At 51.4% G+C, this 25,570-nt stretch overlaps 1 protein-coding gene and 1 pseudogene across 2 annotated transcripts; both read right to left on the minus strand.

Moving 5' to 3' along the window:
- Window positions 1-617: 617 nt before the first annotated feature.
- On the minus strand, window positions 618-24,536 carry MALL (mal, T cell differentiation protein like). Its single transcript, XM_079792110.1, has 4 exons — window positions 24,158-24,536; window positions 6,230-6,397; window positions 4,941-5,063; window positions 618-2,984 (listed from the first exon to the last, which is right to left on the minus strand). Exons 1-4 carry the CDS (start codon window positions 24,263-24,265, stop codon window positions 2,922-2,924), a joined length of 462 nt encoding a protein of 153 aa, XP_079648236.1. The 5' UTR covers window positions 24,266-24,536; the 3' UTR covers window positions 618-2,921.
- Window positions 9,667-10,584, minus strand: LOC307111573 (myb/SANT-like DNA-binding domain-containing protein 3; annotated as a pseudogene). The gene is made up of 2 exons: window positions 10,100-10,584; window positions 9,667-9,906 (listed from the first exon to the last, which is right to left on the minus strand). The product of its transcript is annotated as a myb/SANT-like DNA-binding domain-containing protein 3 (transcript).
- Window positions 24,537-25,570: the final 1,034 nt, after the last annotated feature.

Below are 25,570 nucleotides of genomic sequence, written 5' to 3' on the forward strand. Positions count from 1 at the left end.
GTGAGGACAAGGTCTACTAGGTCAGTAAGAGTTCCTGGGAGCTAAGTCTCTGCCCGGGTGGTCCAGCGTCACCATAGACATGCCTCATCTTTCTCCAGCTGTGAGCTGCTGACAGGTGAACTGCTGCTGTGTACTGCACAGTCTTGGACAGAGGCAGAGACACAGCCTGGGGGATGGTGACAGAGGGACAGGTGTGTGGCAGCACGGGGACTGGGAGTCCTCTGGTATCCTAGAAAGGACCAGCTCCACCTGAGGGAGAATCTAGCTCTGCAGGTGTTGGGGGAAATCAGCAGAGGGGTGCTGCTTCTCCGCCGCCCATGATGCTGCCGAAGAGCCTGCATGTGGTTCTCCCAGGTCAGCATCCAGCCTTCCCCGAGACAGGCTCCACTTCAAATTCTGGACACGAAGGCCAGTGACATCAGGGGCCGGGTGGGGGAACCAACACTCTGTCATTTGGGGCTTTTCCAGTCCTGTCTGGCTGACTCCAGAGGTATGTTGTTTTCTTATTTTTTAAATCATCACCCGAGGATATGTTTATTGATTTTAGAGAGAGGAGGGAGCGAGAGAAACATCCATGTGAGAAACATCAATTGGTTGCCTTCCATGTGTGCCCTGATAGGGAATCGAACCTGAAACTTTTCTGGTGCACTGGATGATGCACCAACCAATTGAGCCACCGGGCCAGGATTGTTGCTTGTTTTTGAAATATTAATGTTTTATTATTGTTTCATCTCTTTGAAAGGTTGTAGCCCAGTTATTGGCCAAAGCAGAATTGCTGGCTGGCTGGGTCAAAACTGCAAATTCAACCTGCCACTGGCTTGCTTAGCTGGTGCAGGGGTGTGGCTGGTGAGCCCGGCAACCACATGCTTGGTGCTCAGGACATGGTGTGGGATGCTTGGTCTGCGGTCGCCCAACACCCTGAGCCAAGCAAGAACTTGGGTGCAGGATGCTGGGAAGTTGGGGTGCAGATGGGAAAGTGAAGTTTAGATGAGCTTGGGCCCTTGGCCTCTGGGGTGCTATCCTGCTGGGATGCCTTGGGGTCTTCCCTGTAAAGTTGAGAGCCTGAGGAGGGCCCTAGAAGTAAAGGAGGACCCTCCCCCCACCCCAAGGTAGGAAGATGGAACTGCGTCAGCTGCAGGTGAAGGGGTGGGGCATGGCTCAGGGCTGGGTCCACAGTGTCTGCACGGTGAATGGGAGGCCTGCGGGGTGGTGGGAGAGAGGACAGCACCCCAGGAAGAAGAGCAGGGACAGAGTGCTGGCAAGGGGCCTGCTCCCCACCCAGGAACAGCCGGTATGCCCCCAGCTTTGCCTCAGCTGCGCAAGTTTGGTTCTGGGACTTGTACCCAAACTGTCCTTACTGAGGTGGACATGTTGCCCAAGCCCTGGAGACAAATGTGGCCTCACACGTGGCTGGCCGGTGGGCTGGGCCTGAGAAACCTCCACAGGGGCTTGTGCGGAAACTGCTGTGAGGCTGTGAAACAGCGCGTTTCCAGCTTCTAACGTCACCGAAGTGACCCACTCGGTATGTTTTACTGTAAAACACCTTTTATTTGGATGTGACTACTCAGTACATATTGAACAGTGCTCATCCCAGGCAGCTGCCAGGCAAGAAAGAGAGAGATAAAGGGGGTTTTTCAGGATAGCGGGGCAAGTAGTCAGCAAGAGCAAACTTTCAGCAGTCAGCGAGAGCAAAGCCAGTTTCTCTTTGGTGACTCCCTGTCCCCCTCCTCCCAGGAACAGAAGACAGTAACTGTGAGCCCTTAAATTAGCGAAGATGAGTCCCTCCACGTCTAGCTTACTTTGTTTCAAAGCGACAGCAGGTGCATGTGGTTATGGGCGATGCCTGAGCCGCAATGCCCAAGGCGAGAGGCCAGGAGGCCACCGTGGAGCCGAGGACAGTGTGGAGAAAGCCCAGATGCACAGCTTTCTCAGGGAAGACATTTACTTTGAAACCAAGCACCTCTTTTTGTGTTTCTGTGTGCACAACGCCAGCCTTCTCGTTGAGAATGGTCCAAAAGTCGAACGCCATGTGTCCAGCCGTTGAGCCCCGCACTGTGGGAGGCAGCGGAGTGGCCCAGGCTCCTCTCTGCTGGCACCACAGCGGGGACTTGAGGGGAGTGGGCACCCACGGAAGAGCACGTCCCTGCACGGGGGTCCTTTCCCGGCCTCCTTACATGTCCCGCACAGTGTGAGAGGAGCCCAGAGGAGAATCCTTGTACGTAACATCCTGCTTCCTTCCTTGAATGTCTTCTGCGGGGGGGGGGGGGGGGGGGGGGCGGGGGGGGCGGGCAAGGTGGCTTCTAGTCCTTGGCGGGCGGGGTCCTGCAGCCCATCCCCACACCCCAGCTCTTACTGCATAATAATTTTGTGGTCACTCACTTCTTTTCCTGCAAATCTAGCCTCTAAATTGGATCCCAAAGCCGGGCAGGGAAGGGAGGGGGAATGCAATGGGGGTGGCAGTGCGGCTGGGCTTTGCTCCAATCAGAGCAGAAGCACAGGGCGGGAGAGGGTCTGCATCTAAGCAGAGCTGTGATGTGGAGGCGTTGATAGCACCATGTAGGCTTTAAGAAACTATGACTGCACGTTCCCATACACCTGCCTGGGGACCCTAATTGCTGAGACGGGGTCCCCAGCCAGATGTGACGCTGGTGGATCGGGATTCTCAGTGCTGAGGACTTTGGAAACGAGTTTTCTGGAGCCAGTTACTTTCCCAGGCAAAGGCAATACAGCCTTTCATAGTCATCACGATGGATTACCATGTCCAGGAGGCTATGCGGAGTGGGATTTCATCCCTCTGTCCGAAAAGACGGTCTGTTAGTCCCACTGATGTTTTGTTGTTCTGTTTGTCATCCAGATGGCGAATGCTGAAGCGACCTTCGGGAGCCAATGGTCCACGCTTTACAAGAGCATTTCGCCTGCCCTCAGTGGTAATAGATGCTGAAGGCGTGGAGGACGTAGAGCAGGGTAGTGATGAAGGCGAAAAACTGGAAGGGGGTGAGAGTGACTGTTACAGATGGACAGTGCCGGTTGCTGCCCATCCCTCCAAGGGGCCCTCAGGCCCTGAGGCCCAGCTGGCCACATGCCCTGACCCTGCTGTGCCCGCTGTCCGCCGGAGGACAGCAGCCACTGGCCGACTGCTCTGTGCCCCTGGAACTGTCCACCACGGGTATCCTGAGGCCACACTCCTGGCGTTCTGCTCTTGCCTCATTTGCAGACTTACGTGTCCCTTCCTGCCATAAAGCAGCTCATCACCCTCCCTGCCCTGGGCCCTCTCTCTCCCACTGTCTTCCAGTCACAGTGTCTCCCCCCCCCATCCTCTGTCACCATTTGTGCTCTGACAACTCCCAGTTTCCCTCACCAGCCCAGACTCCCGCCCAAGAGCCTGCGGGTCACTCCTCATAGAAGTCTCAGAGGCCCCTTCAGCTCTCCATGGTCCAGACAGAGACCCTGAGATCTCCCCACAAGCCGGACAAGCTGTGAGCGCCAGGACCCTCCTCCTGCCCAGCTCCACAAGCCAGAAAACTGTGGCTGCCCTGACTCTTCCCTCCCCTCCCCACCAAAGTCCCAAGTCATCTGACTGCACTGCCCCCCGGCCCACCTCTCCCTTGTCTCATGCCATCACCCCTCGCCAGGGCTTCTCTCTGCCTCAATTGTCCTTCTCTGCCCACGCTGCTCTCTGCTGTGCCCGAGAGGGAAGCCTCACCTTTTTCACCAGCATGAGATGAAAACCGTGTGATAACCCCCCACTTCTCAGGGTAGAGTCCTTGCCCTTAACACACTTTCCAGGCCTGGCCGACTGCTCCAGCCTTTGCCCTGCTGTTCACTCACACTCTGTTCTCATTCATTCATTCATTCAATAAATATCTTTTGGGCACCTGTTATACTTCAAAAACAACAGTGGCTATAACAGTGAACCTTCGAAAACTCCCATCCTCGTGGGGGAGGGGGTCCTTGCCAAGGCCCCGAGGCAGAGATGTGTTGTGTTCAGGGGCAGCCAGGAGGCTCGTGTGGTCGTAGCAGCTGAGAGCGGGTGGCAGTGTGCAGGGCCAGGCCGTGAAGGGCCGGGGCAGTAGGTGGGGTGGGTGGCAGTTGAAGGAGGGGAAATAGTTCAATGAGAAGGGCAAAGACAGGCTGGAAAGGCAGCTGAATACCTGTGGCCACCCTAGTGGGTCATGGTGCTTGCCTGGCACCCCATTCTTATGCTGGGGTAGCCCCCGACACGGCACCCCTTGGCCACCTGATCTCTGTGGGAGCCCTTAGGGACACGGACTCCACCTTTCTGGCCACAGTGATACCACGGTGACTGAGACCCAGCTGGGCACCGGAGTCCTGCCTTGGAAGTTTCCCAGGTGAGGTGATAAAGGCAAGGCCGGTCAGAGGAGGAATGTTAGCTGTGAGCTTACTGCCACGTGAGGGCGCCATTCCCACACAGAAGGAAGGAGGCGCAGTGCAGAGACCAGGAGGGGAGGCACAGGGGCCTGCAGTCTGGTCCCTGGGGCCTAAGGTCTGGGGTCCCGCTTGTCCCACCATCTGACTGGGCTACCTTGCCTTGGGTCCCATCACTGACATAAAAGGGCACCTGGACAGTGCAACCATGCTGAGGGACCTGGGCTCCGCTCCATAGTAATGAGAGCCCTGAAGGACCTGCAATAGGAGATGGCTGCTCCAATTGTGCTTTGGGGAAAAAAAAATATTTGGACGGCAGTGAAGGGGATGTAAGAGGGCTGAGGTGGGAAAAGCAGAAGGCGAGAGGTGACACCTGAACTTGGGCCTGGGGCACTGCGTGCTTGGGCACACCCATACACACACACACACACACCCCTCCTCCTGTCCCCACGGCTCCATCAGCCCGAGGGCTCAGGTGGGCTGTCCTGCCAGAGGCAGAGACAAAGAGCCAAGCTCCTGGGACCCCTCCCCATGGCATCAGGCCCAGCACTCACCGTGGCGGCGGTGTTTGTCATGTAGTTGCCCAGGTCCTGGGTCTCAGAGACGATGGTGGCGTGGGCCTGCAGGACAGCCGCGCTCATGTACAGGATGCCAGTGGTCCCATGGTACAGGCTGTCCTGGAAGGGAAGAGGGAGGCCACATCACCCAGGCACTTAGCCAGTGAGCGCTTTCCTCCCACAACACAGCTGGGAGGAGTGAGAAAGAGGCAGGCCTGCTCCCTAACTCCTGCCTTGTTTTTGTTTTGTTTTTTTAGTTTTGTTTGCAGTGTTTCTAATGAAATATCTATGTAGTGAGCAATAGTGGATTAATAAACAGCAGTAATAATATAAATACTAATTGAAAGCTTATTCTGTGCCAAGTTCTAGGCCAACCCCTTTTTTCATTTATCTCATTTAATCTGGTCAGTGATGAGGTAAGTTGTTCAATATAGAAAACATTTAATGGTTATCAAGATGATGTGAAAACATGAATCAATGATGTAATATTAAATGAAAGTTTCGACATCCAAAATTATTAGTTCAGTGTGATTAACATATATACACATTTTACACAAAATTTGTGGGGAATGAGAAGAATGAACCGAGTGATTGTGACAAGACCTTGAGATTGGGGTGACTTTTTTCTTGTTGGCATTTCCTTCGATATTGCTCCACTGATTTTTCCCAAATGAGATTTAGAGGGAAATGTGTCAGGATGTGCTTGACACAGGAGTACAGTCAACCCTTGACCAACACAGATTTGAACTGTGCTGGTCCATTTAAATGTGGATTTTTTCAATAAATACTGTAAATGTATTTTCTCTTCCTTATAATTTTCTTAATAACATTTTATTTTCTCTTTCTTTATTGTAAGAATACAGTATATAATACATTAGCATATAACATATGTGTTAATCGACTACTTGTGTTATTGGTAGGGCCTTTAGTCAACAATAGGCTTTTAGTAACTACATTTTGGGGGAGTCAAAAGTTATAAGTAGATTTTCAACTGTGTAGGAGGTCAGACCCTCACCCCATGCTGTTTAAGGGTCAACTGCGTACTGAATGTGTATGTTCCTCACAAGGAAGGCACAGCAGGAAATGCAATGAGATTGACTCTGGCAGGGCAGCGCTCTCGTTCAGTTTTAGAGCAAACACATTCACATAAAAAGTCTTGGTCATGGGGGCCCAGCCCAGGAAAGGTCTCTGGTTCTCCCTCCACACCAGAAGGCCCGCTGTCCCCACAACACCCAGGACACCAGTCTGGGGGAGTCCGAGGGCCTAGTCCCCTCACTGGTTCTTACCAGGACTCTCCAGGACTCATATCTCTTGTAAAATCCAAGCAAGTAAGACAACAGGAACATGAGGGAGATGAGGAACGAGGTTAGCGAGACATACAACACCCATCCTTGCAGCAGCGGGTTTGCCACGTGGGTGGCGGCCACCAGGACCCAGACCCAGAATCCAAACACCTGTAAGAGAAAACCAGTGAAGGAGAGGTCATTTGCATGTGTGGGGTCGTCTTCCTTTGTGGGGTCTCTCTGCTCCTCTGCCTCTGGTTAAAAGCTCTTCAGGTGAAGTTAGGTGGGAATTGAGGGAATGGGGAGGAAGGCTGGCGCCCTGAGTCACAGTAAATTTTGTTAAAAAATCCAAGGGGTTAACACAGAGGCTGCCCACAGAAGGACTTGGCCAAATTTGGCCTGTGGGTGTGTCTACTTGGTCCAAACAGTGTTGGCATATACAGTTTTTTAAATGTGTCTGAGTAACATTTAAAATAAGACATTTCACATGAGAAATACAGATTTCAGACATTTCTTGAGAAATCTATAGTTCTGGCTACAGTGAACACATTTCCCAGGCAAGAGTAGGCTGAAAAGAGCTGTGACTATCTCTTTAAAAAGGACCCAGAGTCCTCAGTGGACCACATCCCTCTCCCCTGTAACCCCATGCCATTGTGTAGCATGTTCTGTCATTCACTGTCACTGTGGAATAGTCCTCCCCTTCTCCTGGCTCCTTTCACCCACTGATAGTGCCTGCCTGGCCCTATGGGAACTTGGTTTGGTGCACGCCCCCACCAAGTTATAGTATCTGATGCCCTGCGAGGCAATATGGTTCCAGTTTAGTCACCTCTCAACTGTGTCCAGTCATTTATTACCCCCTTGGTGGAGAAACCAAACCTTTTTCCTGCCTTCTCTGGGCTCTGTTTTTGTTTGCTTTGGGGCTGGGCTTGCACTCGTTGGTGAGCCCAGGGGAGGAACTATATGTCCACTAGATGCATATCCAGTTAGAGGCCTGGAGGAGAGGGTAGACATGAGCTCCAAGTGGCTTTTTAAAAATTGATGAGAGAGAAAGAGAGAGAGAGAGAGAGAGAGAGAGAGAGAGAGAGAGAGAGAGAGAGAAACATTGATTTGTTGTTCCACTTATTTATGCCTCTTATATGTGCTCTCACCAGGGATCGAACCTTCAATCTTGCTGTATTGGACAATGCTCTATCCAATTGAGCTACCTGTCCAAGATGTCCAAGTGGTTTTATTGTTGGTTTGTATCTGACTCTCTGAGTAAATCTTCACTTGGGGCCTCCTTAGGATGTCCTTGTGAGCCTCCTCATTCTCCTTCTCTTCACTCAAGATAAATCTGTGCTTAGAAGGACCTCATAGGCTGGATCCCAGGAACCCACTGCCAGCACATTTCTCTCTGTGGCCTTCAACCCACATGTCCATCCACTTGCCTATGGATGTCTCTGCTCTCTGCAGGGACCAAACCTGCACTTGTATGATGCTGAAAGTGAGTTCCTCATGACATTTTTCACCCAGACAACTCACTTGCCTCACCCCAGTCATGGCCCTATTTCTCAAGCTCCTCAAATCCAACAGGTACAAAATCTGACTCATTGCCACTCCTCAATTCCTTCAGCACCTCCCAAGCACCTCCTGAGAATGACTTTCCTGAGGAAGAAAGAGCTATGGGGTTGGGAATGGGTGTATAGAGGTCTTCAAAGATAATGATAATGTTCCATTGCTCGCACTGCACAGTGAGCACAAAGGAGTTCATTTTTTTTCAAAGTAATAAAATAGTTTTGAAAAAGAAGAACCTGTTGGATTATGGCCACTGGAAATTTTGGGTGATTGGTGGTGGAGGGAGCCAAGGATGTCTCCTGGGTTTGTAGTTTGGAGAAATCATACTACCGAATTTTAAACTTTCTATAGAGTCACTGTAAAGAGTTGACAGTACAGGTGACTCACATTTCTGCCCATTTCAGGAGATAGCTCACCCCTTCCCTATTTCCATTGCCTTTCCACATAAAGTTTAGAATCAGCATGTCAATATCTGAATATCTATCTGTTGGGATTTTGATTGTGTTAAATCTAGATATCCATTTGGAGAGAATGACATCTTTTCTATGTTGAGTGTTCCAATCCATGAACATGGTACACCTCTTCAATTATTAAAATGCTCTTTGAATTTTTTTTTAAAATCAATGTTTTGTAGGTTGTGGCGTTATAGATGCTGTGCACATTTTCTTATACTTATGCCTTAATATTTGATTTTGGGGGAGCTACTGTAAATTGTATTGCTTAAAATTAAGAAAATATTTTTCCAATTGTTCATTGCTAGTGGTTAGAGACAGGTTTGATTTTGTGTATTGATAGTGTATCCTGCAACTTGCTGAACTCACTTATTAGTTCAAGGAGGGTTTCTGAGTTCTTCTTTTTTGGTGATAGTTTGGTATATTCCTTAGAATTTTCTATGTATCGCATTAGATTTTACTTTTTATGATTACTAATGAGATTGAACTTATTTTCATATATTTCCTTTTCTGTGAATTTTTAATTTTTTCCAAATTTCTTATAACTTTGTCCTTTCTTATTGATTCACAGGAATTCTTTCTAGTAGTGTGTATCTCACTGACTATTATAAATATCACAAATGTATTTTGCCAGCACATCTCACACATGTTATCATATCTTTTGATGAACTCAGTTTTTAATTTTAATGTATTGAATATATTATTTTTTTTCTATTATACACTGTGCATTTTGGGTCAAGTTTAAGAATTCCTTCACTACCTTATTCTTACATCTCAGATATTCCTTTAGGAATATTTTCTTTCTCTCTAAGATATAACTATTAGTCATTTCTTTCTTCCTTTCTTCACTTCCTTCCTTCCTTTCTTCCTTTTTCCTTCCTTCCTTCCTTCCTTCCTTCCTTCCTTCCTTCCTTCCTTCCTTCCTTCCTTCCTTTCTTCTTTCCTCTCTTTCTAGTTGTATGAATTCTAATTAGGAGACATTACATCCAGAATTATAGTACTCAGAGTGATAATTTTCAGAAGACTATAACAACTTCTTTGCCAGTTAAGGGGTACAGAGGGTACCTGGATATACCTGAATGTATTATTTTTTCTTTTAATTCCTCACCCAAGGATATGTGTGTGTGTTTTTAATTGATTTTTTAGAGAAATGAAGGGAGAGAGAAACATTGGTGTGAGAGAAAAATATTGATTGGTTGTCTCCCATATGCACCCCGACTGGAGATCAAACCTGCAACTTAGGTATGTGCCCTGATCAGGAATTGAACCTGCAACCTTTCAGTGCACCAGATGATGGATGCTTCAACCAACTAAGCCATCAAGCCAAGGCCCTGAATGCATTCTTAATTAAGTACCATTCTAATTTTCCTAGTTGTAGCTCTGTTACAAGTTAATGACCACAAGTTCATGTTCCAGATTTCTTTGCCAACAGTCTTAGGGTGGATTGGGAAAGGGGTAGTTAATTGAAGAAGCAGGCCATTCCTTGGTAAAAGTTTGTAGTTTTCTTTCCCACTACATCCTTTTATTGAGAATTTCCATTTTTATCCTGTGTTCCTCCTCAGCCATCTCACACTCTAACTCTATCTGCTGGATTTTGGTCACATGCACCTCATTCATTTACATTAGCTGCAGTTGTAATATGGACATTTGTTAATGGTGCTCTTCATCATGTATCTTTTTATTTTTATTGATTGATTGATTTGAGAGAGGGAGAGAGAGAGAGGTAGAAACAGAGAGAGGTAGTTAGACTTACTTATGCATTCGTTGGTTAATTCTTGTATGTGTCCTGAACAGGGATCAAACCCTCAACCTTTGTGTATCCTTGGCATATGGGGACAACACTCTACCCCATCAGGGGCCTCATGCTCTTTTTAAAAGCATCTTTCTAAGAAGCTTTGCTCCTGTCGTTTTTATTGGCCATTAATCTGACAGCTGAACATGAGGGTTCAGGTTGATAGGTCCCCTCACATACTGGAAAATGTATGAACTTTCTCATTGCACACTTCTTTATTTTAGACAGCAAATCTTGGGCTGCAGCATCTGGCTGGTATTTGGGCTCTTCTTCCGGAGGGCTCTGCAGGAAGCAGAGCTGCCCGGGCAGCATGTTGGTGATCCTCTCCTTCCCCAGGGCCTGGGGACTCAGAAGTGGACTGATGCTCCGTTTCATTTTCTCTCTCCTTTTATGGGCCATACATTTTTTGGTTGGAGTCTTGATGCTCTCCCAACACTTCTTCAGCTGCTTGAACCCCCTCAGTGGCATGGTGGCTGAGAGTTGTATTCCTGAGTAAGCACCTGCCAGGTATGTTGCTTGAGCGCAATACTCTGGGCATCGCTTTTCTTACGTTCCAGCACACACCATTCAAGTTAGGGCTGCTTGGTCTGAGGAGGACGTGTGGAGGGATGTGTGAAGGGCCCTGAACTGGGCCCTTGCCTGTAAATCCAGTGACAGGCGCTGCTGATGCTGCAGGGAGGTGCAGGGCTCCGCTTTAAGGAACCTGGCAAGTGTCCTGCCCCCACACCATGGGAAGTGCATATGAATGCCTCACATGCCGACACCCAAACAGCGCTGGCTCTTTATGGGGATGACAGTCAGGATTTAGTGACTGCACTGGAGCCTGCAATATTTTAGACTCACATTAGACCTGAGGGCAGAGAATGGTTTGTGCCATTCACTGTTGAACTCCATGTGCCCAGCACCGATTCTGGAACAAAGTAGGTGGGGAGGGGGTCAGAGAACATTGTGTGCTGATGAATTGCATAATGCCACCACCACTTCACATTCACCAGGCTTTACAGTTTGTGACACGCATCCACTCAGACGGCCTCATTAGGTCTGTATGCCCTTGGAAACTTTCTAAGACCCGAGAGCTGCCCCTTGATAGCTTCCGCCACTTACTGTCAGTTCACCTGTGCCAGGCTGAGGCGGGCAAGGGTGCTTCGGCCCCACCTTGCCTGTCAGTGCCTGTCTCCTCCTGTCGGCAGAGGTGCCCTGATCCAATGCTGCCATGCACACATCACTTACAGGTCTGCACTCAATTCTCCACACAGTCTGTGCGGTGGAGGGTGCAGGGGGGGACGGAGGCCTGAGGTCACACAGGATTCGAGGCAGGACACCGAGGCCCTGCACATGATCAGATTTCACACCTGGCCTCTGAGCATTTGGGCATCTACTCAGATTGCCTGGGAATTTTCGGAAAGGGCTTCAGGGTTGCACAATCAATGAGTCGCTCAGGAATGCTATTTACTTTGATTTCCACACCCTCCACCTTCTGAACAGTAGAAGGGACCTGGGCCAAGGACAAGCCCCAGGGAGCGAAGCCCAGGGAAGTGGTATCTCGTTTCCGTGTCAAGCAGGCTGCGCTGGTTCTTTACCAGTAAGGTAATGTCGAGTGTTTGTCTTCCCAACTTTTTAAAAATCTCATATTTAGTTTTCCAGATTTTCTTGGCAGCCTCAACCGTTCTCTCATTCTAATCCTCATTTTGTATTTTCCAAGAGCAGGAGACATACTTAGAAGTTTGGGGCTGGGGCTCCATGTGGGAGAATGCCCCATGTGGGAGAATGCTGGGTGTGGTGATCAAGTATATTTCAAGTCCAATTTAGGCGGAGTCTGTTTCCTGTGAACATACACAGAATGCTCATCTATGCCTTTTCCAAAGGCTGAGCTGACACTTGATGGAATCTCTTCAGGGAGGATGGAGCTTAAAATAAGTCTGGTCCCTTGTTTCCCTCTAGAGCCTAAAGCAGATCCCTCGCATTTAGGTCGCTGGTGGAAGAGCCCTCACATGTATCAGCACTGGCCTAATAGCCCCTAGTCAGAGTCTGGGGACAAACAGCTGATTCCAGATATGCGCTGAGTCTTGCTTCCCTTTCTAAAGTCCTGGGATCATCGGGAACTTTGAGAAAGCCCCCAGATCTGGGTCCTTCCCAGAGACCCTGATTTAATAGGTGAGAGAGGGTGCCCCAATGATGCAGCCAGGACAAGGGCCCCAGGAGCCCAGCTCCTGACTCCCACTCATAGTCACTCCAGAGCAGGGCAGCATCGTTCCTCCTGGATTCCAATCCCAGTGCTGACTGTTGCACAGGCTACTTAACTCATCTGTGCCTCCATGTCCATGTTCATCTAATCGAGGTGGTGGGGAGCGCACAGACGCTTCTCATGTGGTTCTCCTGCAAGTGGTGAGTGCTGGTTAAGCATGGTTGGCCCTGCTAGCCATAGTCATTTGGAATGGCAGAGAAGATGGGAGGGGGTGTTCCCTGAGAAAGACTCAGAGGCGGGGAATGTGCAAGGTTGGTCTTCCTGGAGGATGGGAAGTTCACACTGGAGAAGCTTGGAGACCAATCAGTGGGATGAGTAGGACACACCCTTCTACAGACTTGGTGAAAGCTTTGGTCACCTAGAAAAATGTACCTATGTATATGCACAATTTTTGTCTACAAATCTGGGGACCCCCAGATACTCAAGCCCATGTAGAGCCCAGGTTGAGGTCCACTGCTATCTCCAGGTTAGATAATGGTGCCACCAACTGCTTTACCATTTTGACAATATCAATGCACATACTGTTCCACCCAGTAATTTCACTTTTGGAAAGTTGTCCTGCAAATAATATACATGAGCAAAATGACAAATGCACAGGATTGTTTGCTGCAGCCTTGCTGGTTACAGAAAAGATAGGACCTTCCTCAATGCCCACCCAGTGCGGACCAGTGAGGTCTGCACAGTGGAACACTCAGCAGCCTTCCAAAGAATGAAAGACTCTTTTTATACGAAAATGAAACAAAGTCGAAGAATTGTAGGAGGCACAGCCCAGTGAGCCCAGTGAGCCCAGTGTGCTATGATTTGTGTAGGGAAAGAAAAGGTATGTGTGTGGGATTGTGTGCACACACTTGTTTGTAGTTTTCTGAAATGAGATCCAGTCAATCAGTGGCCTGGCCTTCGAGTGGGACTGCTTGACTCAGTGACGGGGTTTTAACTAACCCCAAACAACCAACATGCACATTTAAGAGAGAAGAGCCTTGGAAGGGTACTCAGTGGGCGGGAGCGTCGTTCCAATGCACCAAGGTTGCAGGTTCAATCCTCGGTCCGGGCACGTACAAGAATCAACCAGGGAATGCATAAATAAGTGGAACAATAAATCAATTTTTCTCTCTCTTTCTCTCTCTTTCTCTCTCTCTACCTTCCTCCTTTCTTCCCTCCTTTACCCTCTCTCTCTCAAATCAATCAATAAATATTTACAAAGAAAGAGGAAAGACACTGTGTTGGACGACAGAGACCCATGAAAGACTTTTGAACAGGAAAGAAAAGAGGACTGCCTTTGCTTTGGGAGGATCTACCCACCTGGATAGAGCAGCTGGGGGCTGAGAGGCCTCTGAGGGGCTGGGGCAGGTGAGGGGCTGGGGCAGGTGAGGGGCTGGGGCAGGTGAGGGGCTGGGGCAGGTGAGGGGGTGGGGCAGGTGAGGAGCTGGGGCAAGGGCTGAGCTGCTGCAGCAGAGTGAACTTCACGCACCACCTGTTTCTGAAGACAGATGCTGCCCGAGCCATGACCCCGTGTGAAGCACAAAGGAGGAGCCCCAGAGACATGCAATCTCAGGTCTGCAGAGCCCAGTCTCCTGGCCGAGGCTAGGGGTGTGAGCTCGGGTGGGGCGGCCTGGAGCTGAGAAGCAGGGAGGCGTCCCACAGGCGATACCCAGTGACAGGTCTTTCTGCATAGCTGGCCGCATTTCGCACCGCGGGTCTCACCCACCACCACTGCATTCCTTTTTGACAGCTTGTCTTCATTTTTATGACATGACAGCTTGGCCTCTCCTTTTCCCCCTCATCCTTGGGTGGACACAGGCTGCACTACCACCATGAAGCCTCCCTCTGGGAGGAAAAGGCCCAGATCAAGCCCCCGGGAGCCAAGTGTCTGGGCTGTCCTGCCCTGCTGCAGGCCTCCCCGTGGCAGCTCCGAGGCCGATCTCGTGGGTGCTGCTCACAGCCCACAGGCAGCTCCTCCCGGTGTCTGGGGACTGGCAGCCTCGGGACTCTTTCTGGGCATCATCACCCCCTGAACCAGTTCTGAGAGGCCAGCTGACTTCCTCCTGTTACCCACCGGGACGGGGCAGGCCTGGACCTGAACGCAGGCTCCCAAACAACTAGCATTTATATGGAAGTTCTAAGCTCCATAATTCAACCTAGGACACCTCCGAACACTCTCTCGTCCTGACTCACAGAGTGAGAATTTCTCTCTGTGGCTTTAAAGCTCGTAGGAAATTGCCAGCCTGGTGCCCTGGTCCCCAGGGAGGGCCCCTGTGTCATCCGGTCCACTCCAGGAACAACAGTGCCGGCCAGAGCTCCGTCCAGGCTGCTCCTGGCAGACCAGGTCATATAAGGAGACCTTGGTGCCCACAAGAGCTCTCAGGACCAGGCTGGCTGCCCTCCAGGGAAATCAGGGCCCACCCTGGGGTGAACTCCAGCCGGGAGGGGCAGGATGTCTCCGCAGGAGGGGAGGTGAGTCAGCGCCAGGCCTCCTCTGCCTTCCTCTTGCCCTCCCTGCCACCGGCTTCCTCCCCAGGACCACACCCACCCATTCAGACCCTGGCCTCCACCAACCCAACTTCTGACTGACTAAACAGCCTGGGCTCACAGGGTAATAGAAGGTGGAATAATAAAAACATTACTGTCCTGCCAAAGTCTAAAGGACTTTTCCTTCTTGTCCCTGAAAAACAACAACACCCAAACTAAGCATTGGTGGTGGTGGTGGTGGTGAGGGGAGGGGGGGCGGGAGGGAAAAACTTTTTAATTTTTTTACTTATGCACCTTAGCAAGCTAGAAAGTACTGAAACCACCTAAAGAAGCAGGACAAGTGCATCTATCCCCACCCTGGTCTCTCCTCTGGCGCCCATGTTTATTACACGTATGTCCCTTCACATGTTCAGGAAGTCACTGGATGAGTCTTAGCGTTGGGTTCAGGCAGGTCCCCCCACCTCCTCCTTCCCCCAGGAAACCACAGACATTTTGCGACCAGCGACTATGTCCTGTCCTTTGTCAGGCACCGAGGGCCCAGGACATCACATTCACTCCAGTCCCCACGAACGGCCTGCTCAGCACCTCCCTCCCCCACCTTGTCTATGAGCAGCCCCTCCAGGGCAGGGACCAGACCAAGGCCACCTCCTCCAGGAAGCCCCCTTAACTACCAAGTCCTCAGGGCCCCCCTCAGTGACCTCCCTCATGGCATTGTCTCTCTTCGTGGCCTCCTCCCCAGACCCTGAGCTCCTGAATGCAGAACCCTGCCCTGTGGCCTTTGTGTCCCCGGTGCAGGGCACAGAGCCTGGCACACAGCAGGTTCTCGGTACGAGCTGCTGAGCAACTGGAGAAAGGTGGTAAGAGGTGGTTGCTAGCCTCTACTCACTAGCTGCTCACTCTCATCTTCTTGGCCTGATTCCCATGCAGGTGGCACCACCTGACACCTCTGGGCCTGCCACTGAGGCCCAGACATAGACGAGGATTTCCTCCAGGAGGACGGGCACCCATTGGTTTTGTCCCTATGTATCTCCTGTGCCTCCACCTCCCAGGCCCCCTGGGAGCAGCTTTCCTGGGAGAACAGACAGGATTTCCTGAGAGGCTTTCCTATCTCCCGCCTCCTCCCCACCCCAGCGGCACCTTCATGTCCTGTGACACCACATGGCCTGGCACACAGGAAGAACTACACAAAAATGTGCCCTCAGAGATGGTGACGCTCAAATAAACAGCCCTCTCCCTCAGCCAGCATCACTTGGGCAGAGAGAGGGTCTGGATGGGCGGGTGGGGGCTGCGAACAGAGCAGAGGCAGAAGCGCAAAGCTCTGAGACTCCAGTTGGGGTGAAGGGCTGAGATGGATGGACTTCTCTGAAATAGGTGGGAAGATTCTGCGCCCCACGCCCACGGTACCTGGCCCCTGGATGGGGAGCCTACTGTAGCCCTGCCCCGGGGCCCACCAGGTGCCTTCTGGGTGCAGCTTGAAGCAGGAGGGTGGGGAGCTGGGCTCAAGCTGCTCTGTAATGCGGGTACAGTGTCTGTTGCTACAGGTCAGGTCTGTGTGGGCCCCTGGCAGCAGTCCACCTGGCCGGATGGGGCAGACCAGGAGGAGGCAGCTGAAGGGCAAGGCTGGCCAGCAGGTAGGAGAGGATGCAGAAGAGGAGAGCTTTGAGATAAGAGGGATAAAGGCCAGGGAACCTGGCTCGGGGCCCTCCACCCCTCCCTCCTCGGCCCCTTCCTTCTGCTTGTCAATCTGGATGACACTCTAGAAAGCTCTCCTGCCTCCCGAGGCCCCGAGGCCCCACCATGCCACCTACCCCAGGGGAAAAGCTCCTGGAAGGGCGCTGGCAGCAGGTGGGGCACTTCTTATCGGTGGGTGAGGCTTCTTATCTGGGGCCCCGGGTCCAGCGGGTCAGAATGTGCAGGGCCCCTCCCTCCGCTCCTGCAGTGACCCCGCTGGCTGACCTGCAGCAGGCTGCTTGCCCGTCGGTCTGCCCTGATGGAAGCCACTGATTCAGGGGACATTGCTCATGGTTTGGCCAGTCAGGGGAAGGAGAGGACTGTAAGTCCAGACCAGCGGGGTGGGTGTGGATGATTGCCTGCTAGTTCCCTGGGTCTCTCAGCTCAAGGCCATCCTTCTGTGTTGTGGGCCAGAATTCTGCAACCACAGTTCCTGGCTCCCAGGCCCTGTCACTGTCCCGCCAGCAGCAATGGCAGTGGCTCCAACCCCAGGGTCCCTGCACTGCTTCTCCAGGGCGATCCTGTCTCACAGTTCCCCCCTTCTCAAAGGCAGGAAATGGAGAACAGTTAGTGAGTCAGGGTCTAAGAAGGGGTGGGGCAGGAGGGGAGTTATTGTGATTATAAAAGGGGCAAGGAGGCACCCTTGTGGTGATGGAAGTATCTTGTATCTGACAAGGGAGCGGGGGCATAAAGGCCACCGTAAGGAGAAGGAACCTTCAGACCACAGAACGAAGCAGGCACCTCTGTAGGAATAACAGGATTTATTACGGGGTCTTTTGCTTACAGGGAGGTAGGGTGGGAGCAGACAGAGGACCCAGCCCTGGCACAGATTGTTCTCCGCTGTCAGACCTGTTACAGTGCTTTTTATACTGCAACTCAGGTCTAATGACTGACAAGACAAAGGGACAAGGAATGCAGTAGTGCCAGGGGCCAGTTTGATATCTATCTTAATTGTCACACCATTCAGCCATTGCTAACAAAAATGGTTATGGCTGCATCTTAAGGAGCACAGATAATGATCAACTAGGAGGCTTTGATGTACAGTAGGAAATCAGGGACCCAGGGCAAAGTTAGTTTTGTTCATGTCAATTCTATACAGGTAAGGTAAGGTAAGGTAAGGCGTAACCCCTGGCTTGCAGGAGGGATGCGGGAACATGTGGAGAGCACCCCAGGTGGGATCGAGGGTGCTCAGCCACAACTGCCCACGGCCCCGGGGCCTCATCAGGATGGGCTTACTCCAGGGCCTGGCATTCCTGAAGGGCTTGGCTTGAGGGGTGAGACATTTCCTGGTCCAGACTAGGACTGCCTGGGACTAGAGGGCAACACATAGAAAGTCAGGCTGTGGGAAAGAGGGGGCGGCTCCATGTGAATCTCATGCGTTCACTGAGCCGATATTTAGTGAGACCTACTCTGTGCCAAGCAAGGGAATGTAAAGGTAAGAAGGCAGATATGACCCTTGCTGCTTCGTTCTGTGGTCTGAAGGGAACTTCCCGCTCCAGTGACCTCATCCTTGGACATTACCCCTCATCACCACCACTTGTTCTTGTTTCCCGAAAGAGCAAAGCATGGGGTGAGAGCAGCCCTGGCATCTTGATAAATAATTGTGGATTTGCATTTGGAATCTGCTCACAAGCCACCAGCTTTCTAGGAAGAGGTCCGATGACCAGCAGCAATGAAACAGTAAAGCTGACACTTCTCGGGCTGCCTGGGAAAATCCTTGTGAAAAACCACAGAGCTGTCTCATGAGGTCTTGACTGTTCCTGTCTCATTGCTGAGGCTCAGAGTGGTTCAGTGACCTGCCCGGGGTCTCACAGCAATTAAGTAGCAGACGCTTCTGACAGACCTTTTTAAAAAATCCTCACTTGAGGACGAGGGAGGAGAGAGGGACATAGAGAGAGAGTGTCGGCGCTTCTCCGCTGCTGCACAGGCCAGGCCAGCAGCTCAAAGGCAACATCAACACCAGGGAGTCATCTCACCTTCTAACTTGTTGACTCTCTGGAGATCTTCTTAGCCACTTGTTTTTAATTTGTAAGTTAAGTAGTGAAAAGGTTGGAGGTTACAAGACTTCCCTGGACTCTTATTCATAAAATACTCCCTCAGTCCTCGTCATCTGAGTCACCTCAGCTCCTAAAGGAGCAAAGAGCAGACGCGTCAACCTTGCAGGGAATCAGGCAATCATAGGGTCACCTCACCGCACCCAGCACTGTCTGCTCTGAAGAGAGAGGGGGTGTGTGTTGCCTGGTCCCCAGGCTCTCCCTAGGGCTGGCACCAGCAGGCACCCCCACTCACTGAACGAAGGAGACTATATTTTGAAATTAATATGGTTTTCAAATGAGAAATCTGAATTCCACTATAAACCAAATAACATACAAATGTGAATGTTAAAATATCAAAAGTCTTTTTCTGTTGCTGGTGGGAATGTAAAATAGTACAGCACCTCTGGAAAAGGGTTTGCCAGTTTCTTAATAAAAACCAAGCACACACTAATACACAATCCAGCAGTCACACTCGGCATTGTCCCAGAGAAAGGATGACTACAGCCACACAAAAGCCTGTCCCGAACATCCACAGCAGCTTTATTCAGAATAGCAACTGTCAGCAACCGAGCATTTCCCAATGGGTCGCAGGTTAAACAACCCACAGTAAATCTGCACCAGGGACCACTGCGAAGCAGTGAAAAGGAAGGAGCTATTGATGCACAATAACTTGGGTGGACCTCAGGGAACTGGCTGAGGGAAGGGAGCCAGTCTCAAAAAGCCACATGCTGTGTGATTCCATTTATTTATCTTACTTTCTCAAAAAAACAAAATTATCCAGACAGAATTAGTGGTTCCCAGGGTTCAAGAGGTGGGTGGGGGACAGGGTTGGAATGCGGTGGAGGAGACCATAAAAGAGAACTGGGACGGAGGCCTTTGTGGGACGGAACAGTTCTGTATCTTGATTGTGGTGGCGGCTACATGAATCTACACATGTGAGAAAATGACCCAGAGGTACAGGCTCCCCGTTATCTGAAAGTGGAGGTTCCTATGAAGCCGAAATGGCATAAAGCTAAGAAGCAATTACCATTAATTTACATAGAAAACGTTTTGCTTGTTCACACCCCCAAAATAACCTACCAATCATACTAAACACAATTACGTCCAGTTTCACGCTAACTAGAACACCTTTACGAGCTCTCTTATTTCTGTTAACTTAGGAAAGATCTTGCTAACAGACACAAAATCAATGGTGATCAAGCCCAGATGCTCCCAGACTCAGCTCAGAGCTCTGGGCTGGGTGCGGAGATGCTGCGATGCTGAGGGTGGTTCCTGGGCCACTCTTGCTGCTGGGGTGCCACTGCCTCTACTGGCTGCTGCAAACGAGCACCGAGCGCTATTTTTGCCTTTTTCATAGAAGCAAAAATCCTCTTCAGATTTCTCCCGGTTAGTGAAAACAGATACCGAGGTAGATCTTTCGTCAAGTGAAAATATAGGTACATAAACCTATGCAGACACATCTTACCACCTCGGTCTCCTGGTTTGAAATTGTCACTGCCTGATGACAGGTGTAACGATGCGGGACACGGGATGAAGGGTGGTAGCCCTTCCTGAACTAACTTTGCAACTGCCTATGGATCTATAATTACTGTAAAGTCCAAAGTTCAAAATGTGAATTTTAACGTTAAAGACTCTAAAATAAGGCCACTTAGACAAAGACCTTGTGAGAGCGGGCTGCTGGGAGCAGAGCAGCTAGAGAACACTAAGGCCCCCTGGACCCTCTGCCATCCTAGTCTGTCATCGTCCAGAAATACAAGAGCTGCCACTGTCTAGGCAGCAGGGGTGGCACAGGGAGGAGGGGTCTGAGGAGCGGAGTTGGGGCCTCAGGGTGCCCCTTGTTTATAATTCTGCTATCCTCACTCCCCTGGGAACGCCCTGGACACCGGCCCTGCTCTCCAGACTTCACAGTGGGCAGTTAGGAGACAGTGGCTGGAGGGACATGGGCCTGCAGATGCCACCCATGTCTGCTCTGGGCCACCCATGTCTGCATCTGAAGCCAGGTTACGGATTTCGCTTCCTCTGCCTCCTTTTGCTGGCCTGAGCTCCCAGTTTTAGACCCTCTCCTCTAGACTCATATCCTTAGAAAAACATACCGTCTGTGATGCCTTGGGCCCTAAGACAGAGAATCTACTGGGACCCCAAGGCCTGGTGCTCTGTGGTCAGCCCAGTGGGCGGCAGTGGACAGCACAGCCAGCAGACCAGGGGTCAGAGAGGGGCTTCTACTGGCTGACTCTGCACTTTCCTCTCCAGCTCAGCAAGTCTTCTGCTCCATAGGGTCAAGAATCAGCCACTCACCTCCTCTCTCTCTCCCCAGATGTGAGGCACACATGATTCTATATTGCGTGCTAGGAAGGCTTATTTAAGGAGAAAGCCAGTGCAAAGCAGCATGTACAGAATAACCCAACTAGGTAAGTCCATGTGTACAGTGGTTCCCTCTTATCTGCCGGGGGCCACAGTCCCAGACCCTCAGTGAATGCCTGAGACCTCGGACAGGACAGCACCAAAACACACACACACACACACACACACACACACACACACACACACACACACACCTATGATAAAGTTTAATTTATAAATAGGTGCAGTAATAGATTACCAACAATAACTAGTAATAAAACAGAACAATTATAACAATGTACTGTAATAAACGAGGTCTCTCTCTCAGCAACTAGCATGAAATTATTTTTCCTTCTTCACAACCTCACAGATAAAAGACTCATTCATACCGAAGATTTAGCAACCTCAGCATGATTTTTTTTCTTTCCTTATTAAATTTAGAACTTTGACCTTTTCACTTTAAGGAAGCACTTTATGGCTTCTCTTTGGCATATCCGAATTGCCAGCGTCATTACCCTTGTGGTTTGGGGCCATTTTTATGTAAAACAAGGGTGACCAGAACACACTGTGATACTGTAACCACTGATCTTATAACCAAGGTGGCCGCAACAGGCGGGAAGTGTCTACGATGCGGAGACACTGGACAGAGGGATGATTCGCATCCTGGGCTGGACACAGCGGACAGCGAGAGATTTCATTACACTATGCAGATTGGTACACAATTTATTTCTGGAATTTTCTATTTAAATTTTCTATTTAATATTTTCAGGTCACTGTTGATCATGGGTAACTTAAACCACAGAAAGCAAAACTATGGGTAAAGGAGGGGTATGGTATGTATATGAATATATGCATGTGTATGAGTTATATTTCTTTCTGTGTTTTTTAAGTTTTCAACAGTGAATAAGGATTACTGTGAAGGAAAAATAAAGTGGTAATGAGGAAACACTAGACAGGCCAAATGGGGGGACATTGTACAAAACAACTGATCCATAATCTTCAAAAGTGTTAACACAAAGATTGAGGAATTACTCCAGATTAAATAAGAAAAGGAGACATGACAACTAAATGCAATGTGGAATCCTGGACTGGATCCCGGGCCAGAAAAATGCCATCAGGGGGAAATCAGCACAATTCCAATAGGTTTATAGGGCAGTTGATACATAGTCGCAATGTGAACTTACTAATTTAAAAAAAATATGTTTTTATTGATTTCAAAGATGAAGGGAGAGGGAGAGAGAGAGAGAATCATCAATGAGAGAATCATTGATTGGCTGCCTCTTGCACGCCCCCTACTGGGGATCAAGCCCACTACCGGGGCATGTGGCCTTGACCAGAATCAAACCTGGGACCCTCCAGTCCACAGGCCGATGTTCTCTCCACTGAGCCAAACCAGATAGGGCCGTTAACTTACTAATTTTGATAGTTGTACTGCGTGAGTTGGGCCTCAGGAGAGGCTGAGAAAAGATTATATGGGAATCTCTGTACTATTAACAGCAGTTTTGCTATAAATCTGAAACTTCAAAAGAAATATAAATGAATAACATTGAACCACCGACAATATCCTACCACTTAAGGTATTGATGACCCAGAGCCCAGCAGAGCCACCCACTTTACTCCTCCAGGAATTCCACTTGCAGGAGCTGGCATCCTGGGAGCAGGTACAAGAGATGTCCCCACCCACCCACCCACCCCAATATGTTTATTGATTTTAGAAAGAGAAAAAAGGGGAGGGGAGGGGAGGGGAAAGGAGGGGAAAGAGAGAGAGAGAGAGAGAGAGAGAGAGAGAGAGAGACAGACAGACAGACTGGTTTCCCCCCTCCCCACCCTCGGGCCTGCACGTGCCCGACCAGGGACCAGGAATCAAAACTGGAAACCCTTTTTGGCTTATGGGAGGGCACTCCAACCAACTGAGCCACCCAGTCTGGGCTCATGCGGGTGCTTTCTTGATTCTAGAAGCCCCTTCCCTCCAGTCTCCTGCCTGTTGGTCTCTCCTGGTCTCCGGGCCTTTCCTTCTTTGTCTCCCCCTCCCCCCACTAAAAATCTAGACTATCATTTGAGGTGCAAATTCACAGCCCACAGGCCTGGACTCCTGGACTTGACCAGGTCAGATGGCCTCTCCCTGTCTGGTCACCTCCTTGAGCACAGTGTGACTGCTGGAGAAGTGCTCACAGTGTCCCTCCCGCAGTCAGGGACCTGGGAAGGCAGTGTCACCCACGGCCTGCCTGGTGGACACAAACCATGTGATTGAGTCAACCACAATCCTGGCAATTCATGTGGTTGTTCTGAGGTGAGGACACACCCGGGTCCTGGCACAGAGAACTTGCAAGAGCACTAAGATGTCACCAGCCTGGCAGGACGCCCATGCTTGTGTCCTCTGGGAGGGTGGGTGGGGGGGCAGGCTGGGCAGAAACCTGCCTGTTGGGTGAGGTTTCAGCTGGAGCCACCCAAATGCTGGGCCTGCCCTGCCTCGGTCCCTTTCTGGGTGCCCTTTAACCAGTTTGCCAAAAGGCCACTCAGTTGGGCCAGCTTTCCAAGCCGAGGACAAGAGTGAAAGGGCTGGCCAGGTCCAGCTGGAAGTTGGAACCGTTCTCGCTTTCCCTCCCTGCCTGGCAGGACGGCCGGGTTCAGAGCTGCTGAGGAAGTTCCCCCACAAGCCAGGCATTTTGGGAGTCGGAGAACCAGCTCCTTTGCCCTGGTTTGTTCCCCAGATGGAGTGCCCCCATCAGCGGAAGGGCTGATGACAGCGGCTGGGAGGGGACCAGCTCAGCGGACTCTGTGCAGAACACGCCGGGGTCTGGCAGCAATTGGACCCAGTCCAGCCATGGGCACCCCAGAGTCACCACTGGGGTGACGGGTTCTCGTGGGCAGCCAGGGTGGCTCACCCCTAGATTACGGCCAGGGTTGTCATAAGCCGCCTCCTCTGGGGAGTCCACCCAAGTCCAGGTTCACCGTCAGCTGACTTGACAAGAAGGCACTGGCAGACCTCTCAGGAGGCGAGGCCCAGTCCCGTTTGGAACTTTGGAAAGGTGGTTCGGGAAAAGAACCCATAAAATAAAAGTCCGTTTCCAAAACTCTCCTGAAGATCCACAAGATTCTAGCAGCCCCTCCTCCCCATCACCACCCGCGGTGGGGGAAGGAGGGAACCCACCCGCGCTGCGGGGCCCAGGGGAGCGCAGGAGGCCGCGGAGAGTATCCTGGCGTCCGTGGGGTGATCGGGAGAAACGGCTCCGGCGGGTCCCCCTTCTTACCCCCGAGAGGGGAGGGCCCCAGCCCCCGCGGGTCCTCGCCGTCCGTCCGCGGGGCCGTACTCACCAGCTCGGGCAGGAAGAAGGCGAAGGGGGTGGTGAGGAACAGCGCGAGCCCCGAGGGCACGTCGGGTGGCGCGTGGCTGGTCGGGGGCGGTGGGCCTGGGGCGGCCATGCTCGCACGCTGCTTGGCTCCCGGTTCCCTGCCTGGCTCCTGGCTCCCGGCTCCTAAGCCGCTGTCGGGGCCGCAGCCCGTCCAATATCAACCCCTGCCCGACACACCCATCGGACGTCGCCTGGGAGGGACAAAAACGTTCCCGCCGAGCAGGTCCTTCCACTTGCTGCAGCCAGAAACCCTCAGTGAAAGTCGGCTTGCGCATCGGACGGGCCTGCCTCCCTAGTCTCTTCCTTCCTCGGAATTTTTGAATCCCGGAGCATATTATTCCAGGGATGCCAGTCACCGCCCCCTCCCCCCCCTCCCATAGCTCCCCCCCCCCCCAACTCTGTGCCCAGAGTACAGGCTAAGGCTGTTTACCATGACAAAGACCGTGAATTTAGGACTTGCTGTGAACCAAGCGATCTACTGAGCACTCCATACTCCCCACAGCCCTGCCCCAGGCTGGTTAGCTCCCTTTCCAGTGTGGAGACCAAGAATTTGCTAGGTCAGGTCAGACTCTGACATGCTGGGTCTCACATCTATGCGCCTGTTCCCCCCTCCCTCTCACTCTTCCCCTCCCTGCCCCCCAGGCCACCCTCAGCCTCAAACCAGAGGGAGAGAAGCAGCCCTCACTTCCAGCTCCCTCCCCAGAGACTTGGTGCTTCCTTCTTTCTCTGCACCCTCTTCCTGACCCTCCTCTCTCCCCAGCACAGTGGATGGAGGAGACCACCATCTCTGGGAGAAATCTGCCCTAGCAGGCACCCCAGAATGGCCCAGCTCGAGGGGTGCTGCCCTAAGCCCCAGCTCTCCTCCCGCCCCATCCTGGCTTCCCAGCCTGGCTTCCCAGCCAGTGTGGCCAGGAGCCAGGCTTTGGGCCAAGCAGTTCCTTCCTGCCTCCTCCTGCCTGCTGGCCAGCACAGGGACTGTGACTTGGCGGCCAGGCAACTCCTTTCACTATCTGTGGAGATGAGCCCTTTCCTCTCTACCTTAGAACCAACCACCTGCTGAAAGGCCTGGCACCCAGAGTTTGCTGGCTGCTTGGGTTGGGTTCCTTCTCCTTGGCCTCGTGGCCTCAGCCTCAGCCCTGGTGTGGAGGGATGAGGGAAGAACTGCCTTATGTGCTCCAGTAATGAGATGTCCTCCTCAAGAGACCAGCGCCTGCTCCTCAGCAAAAGCAGTGACTTTCAGGCCTGCCCAACCTGGCACAGATGGTGGGCCGGCCTTTGATTGGTCTGGGGAGAGCCAGGGTGGGGGGTGGGGGGAGGCAGGGGTTAGAAAAAACAAAGCCCAGGTTGGGGGTTCAAAGGCCTTGCAAGGAGTGGC

The sequence above is a fragment of the Cnephaeus nilssonii genome (genome assembly GCF_951640355.1).
Source record: "Cnephaeus nilssonii genome assembly, chromosome: 15".
Taxonomy (NCBI): Eukaryota; Metazoa; Chordata; class Mammalia; order Chiroptera; family Vespertilionidae; genus Cnephaeus; species Cnephaeus nilssonii.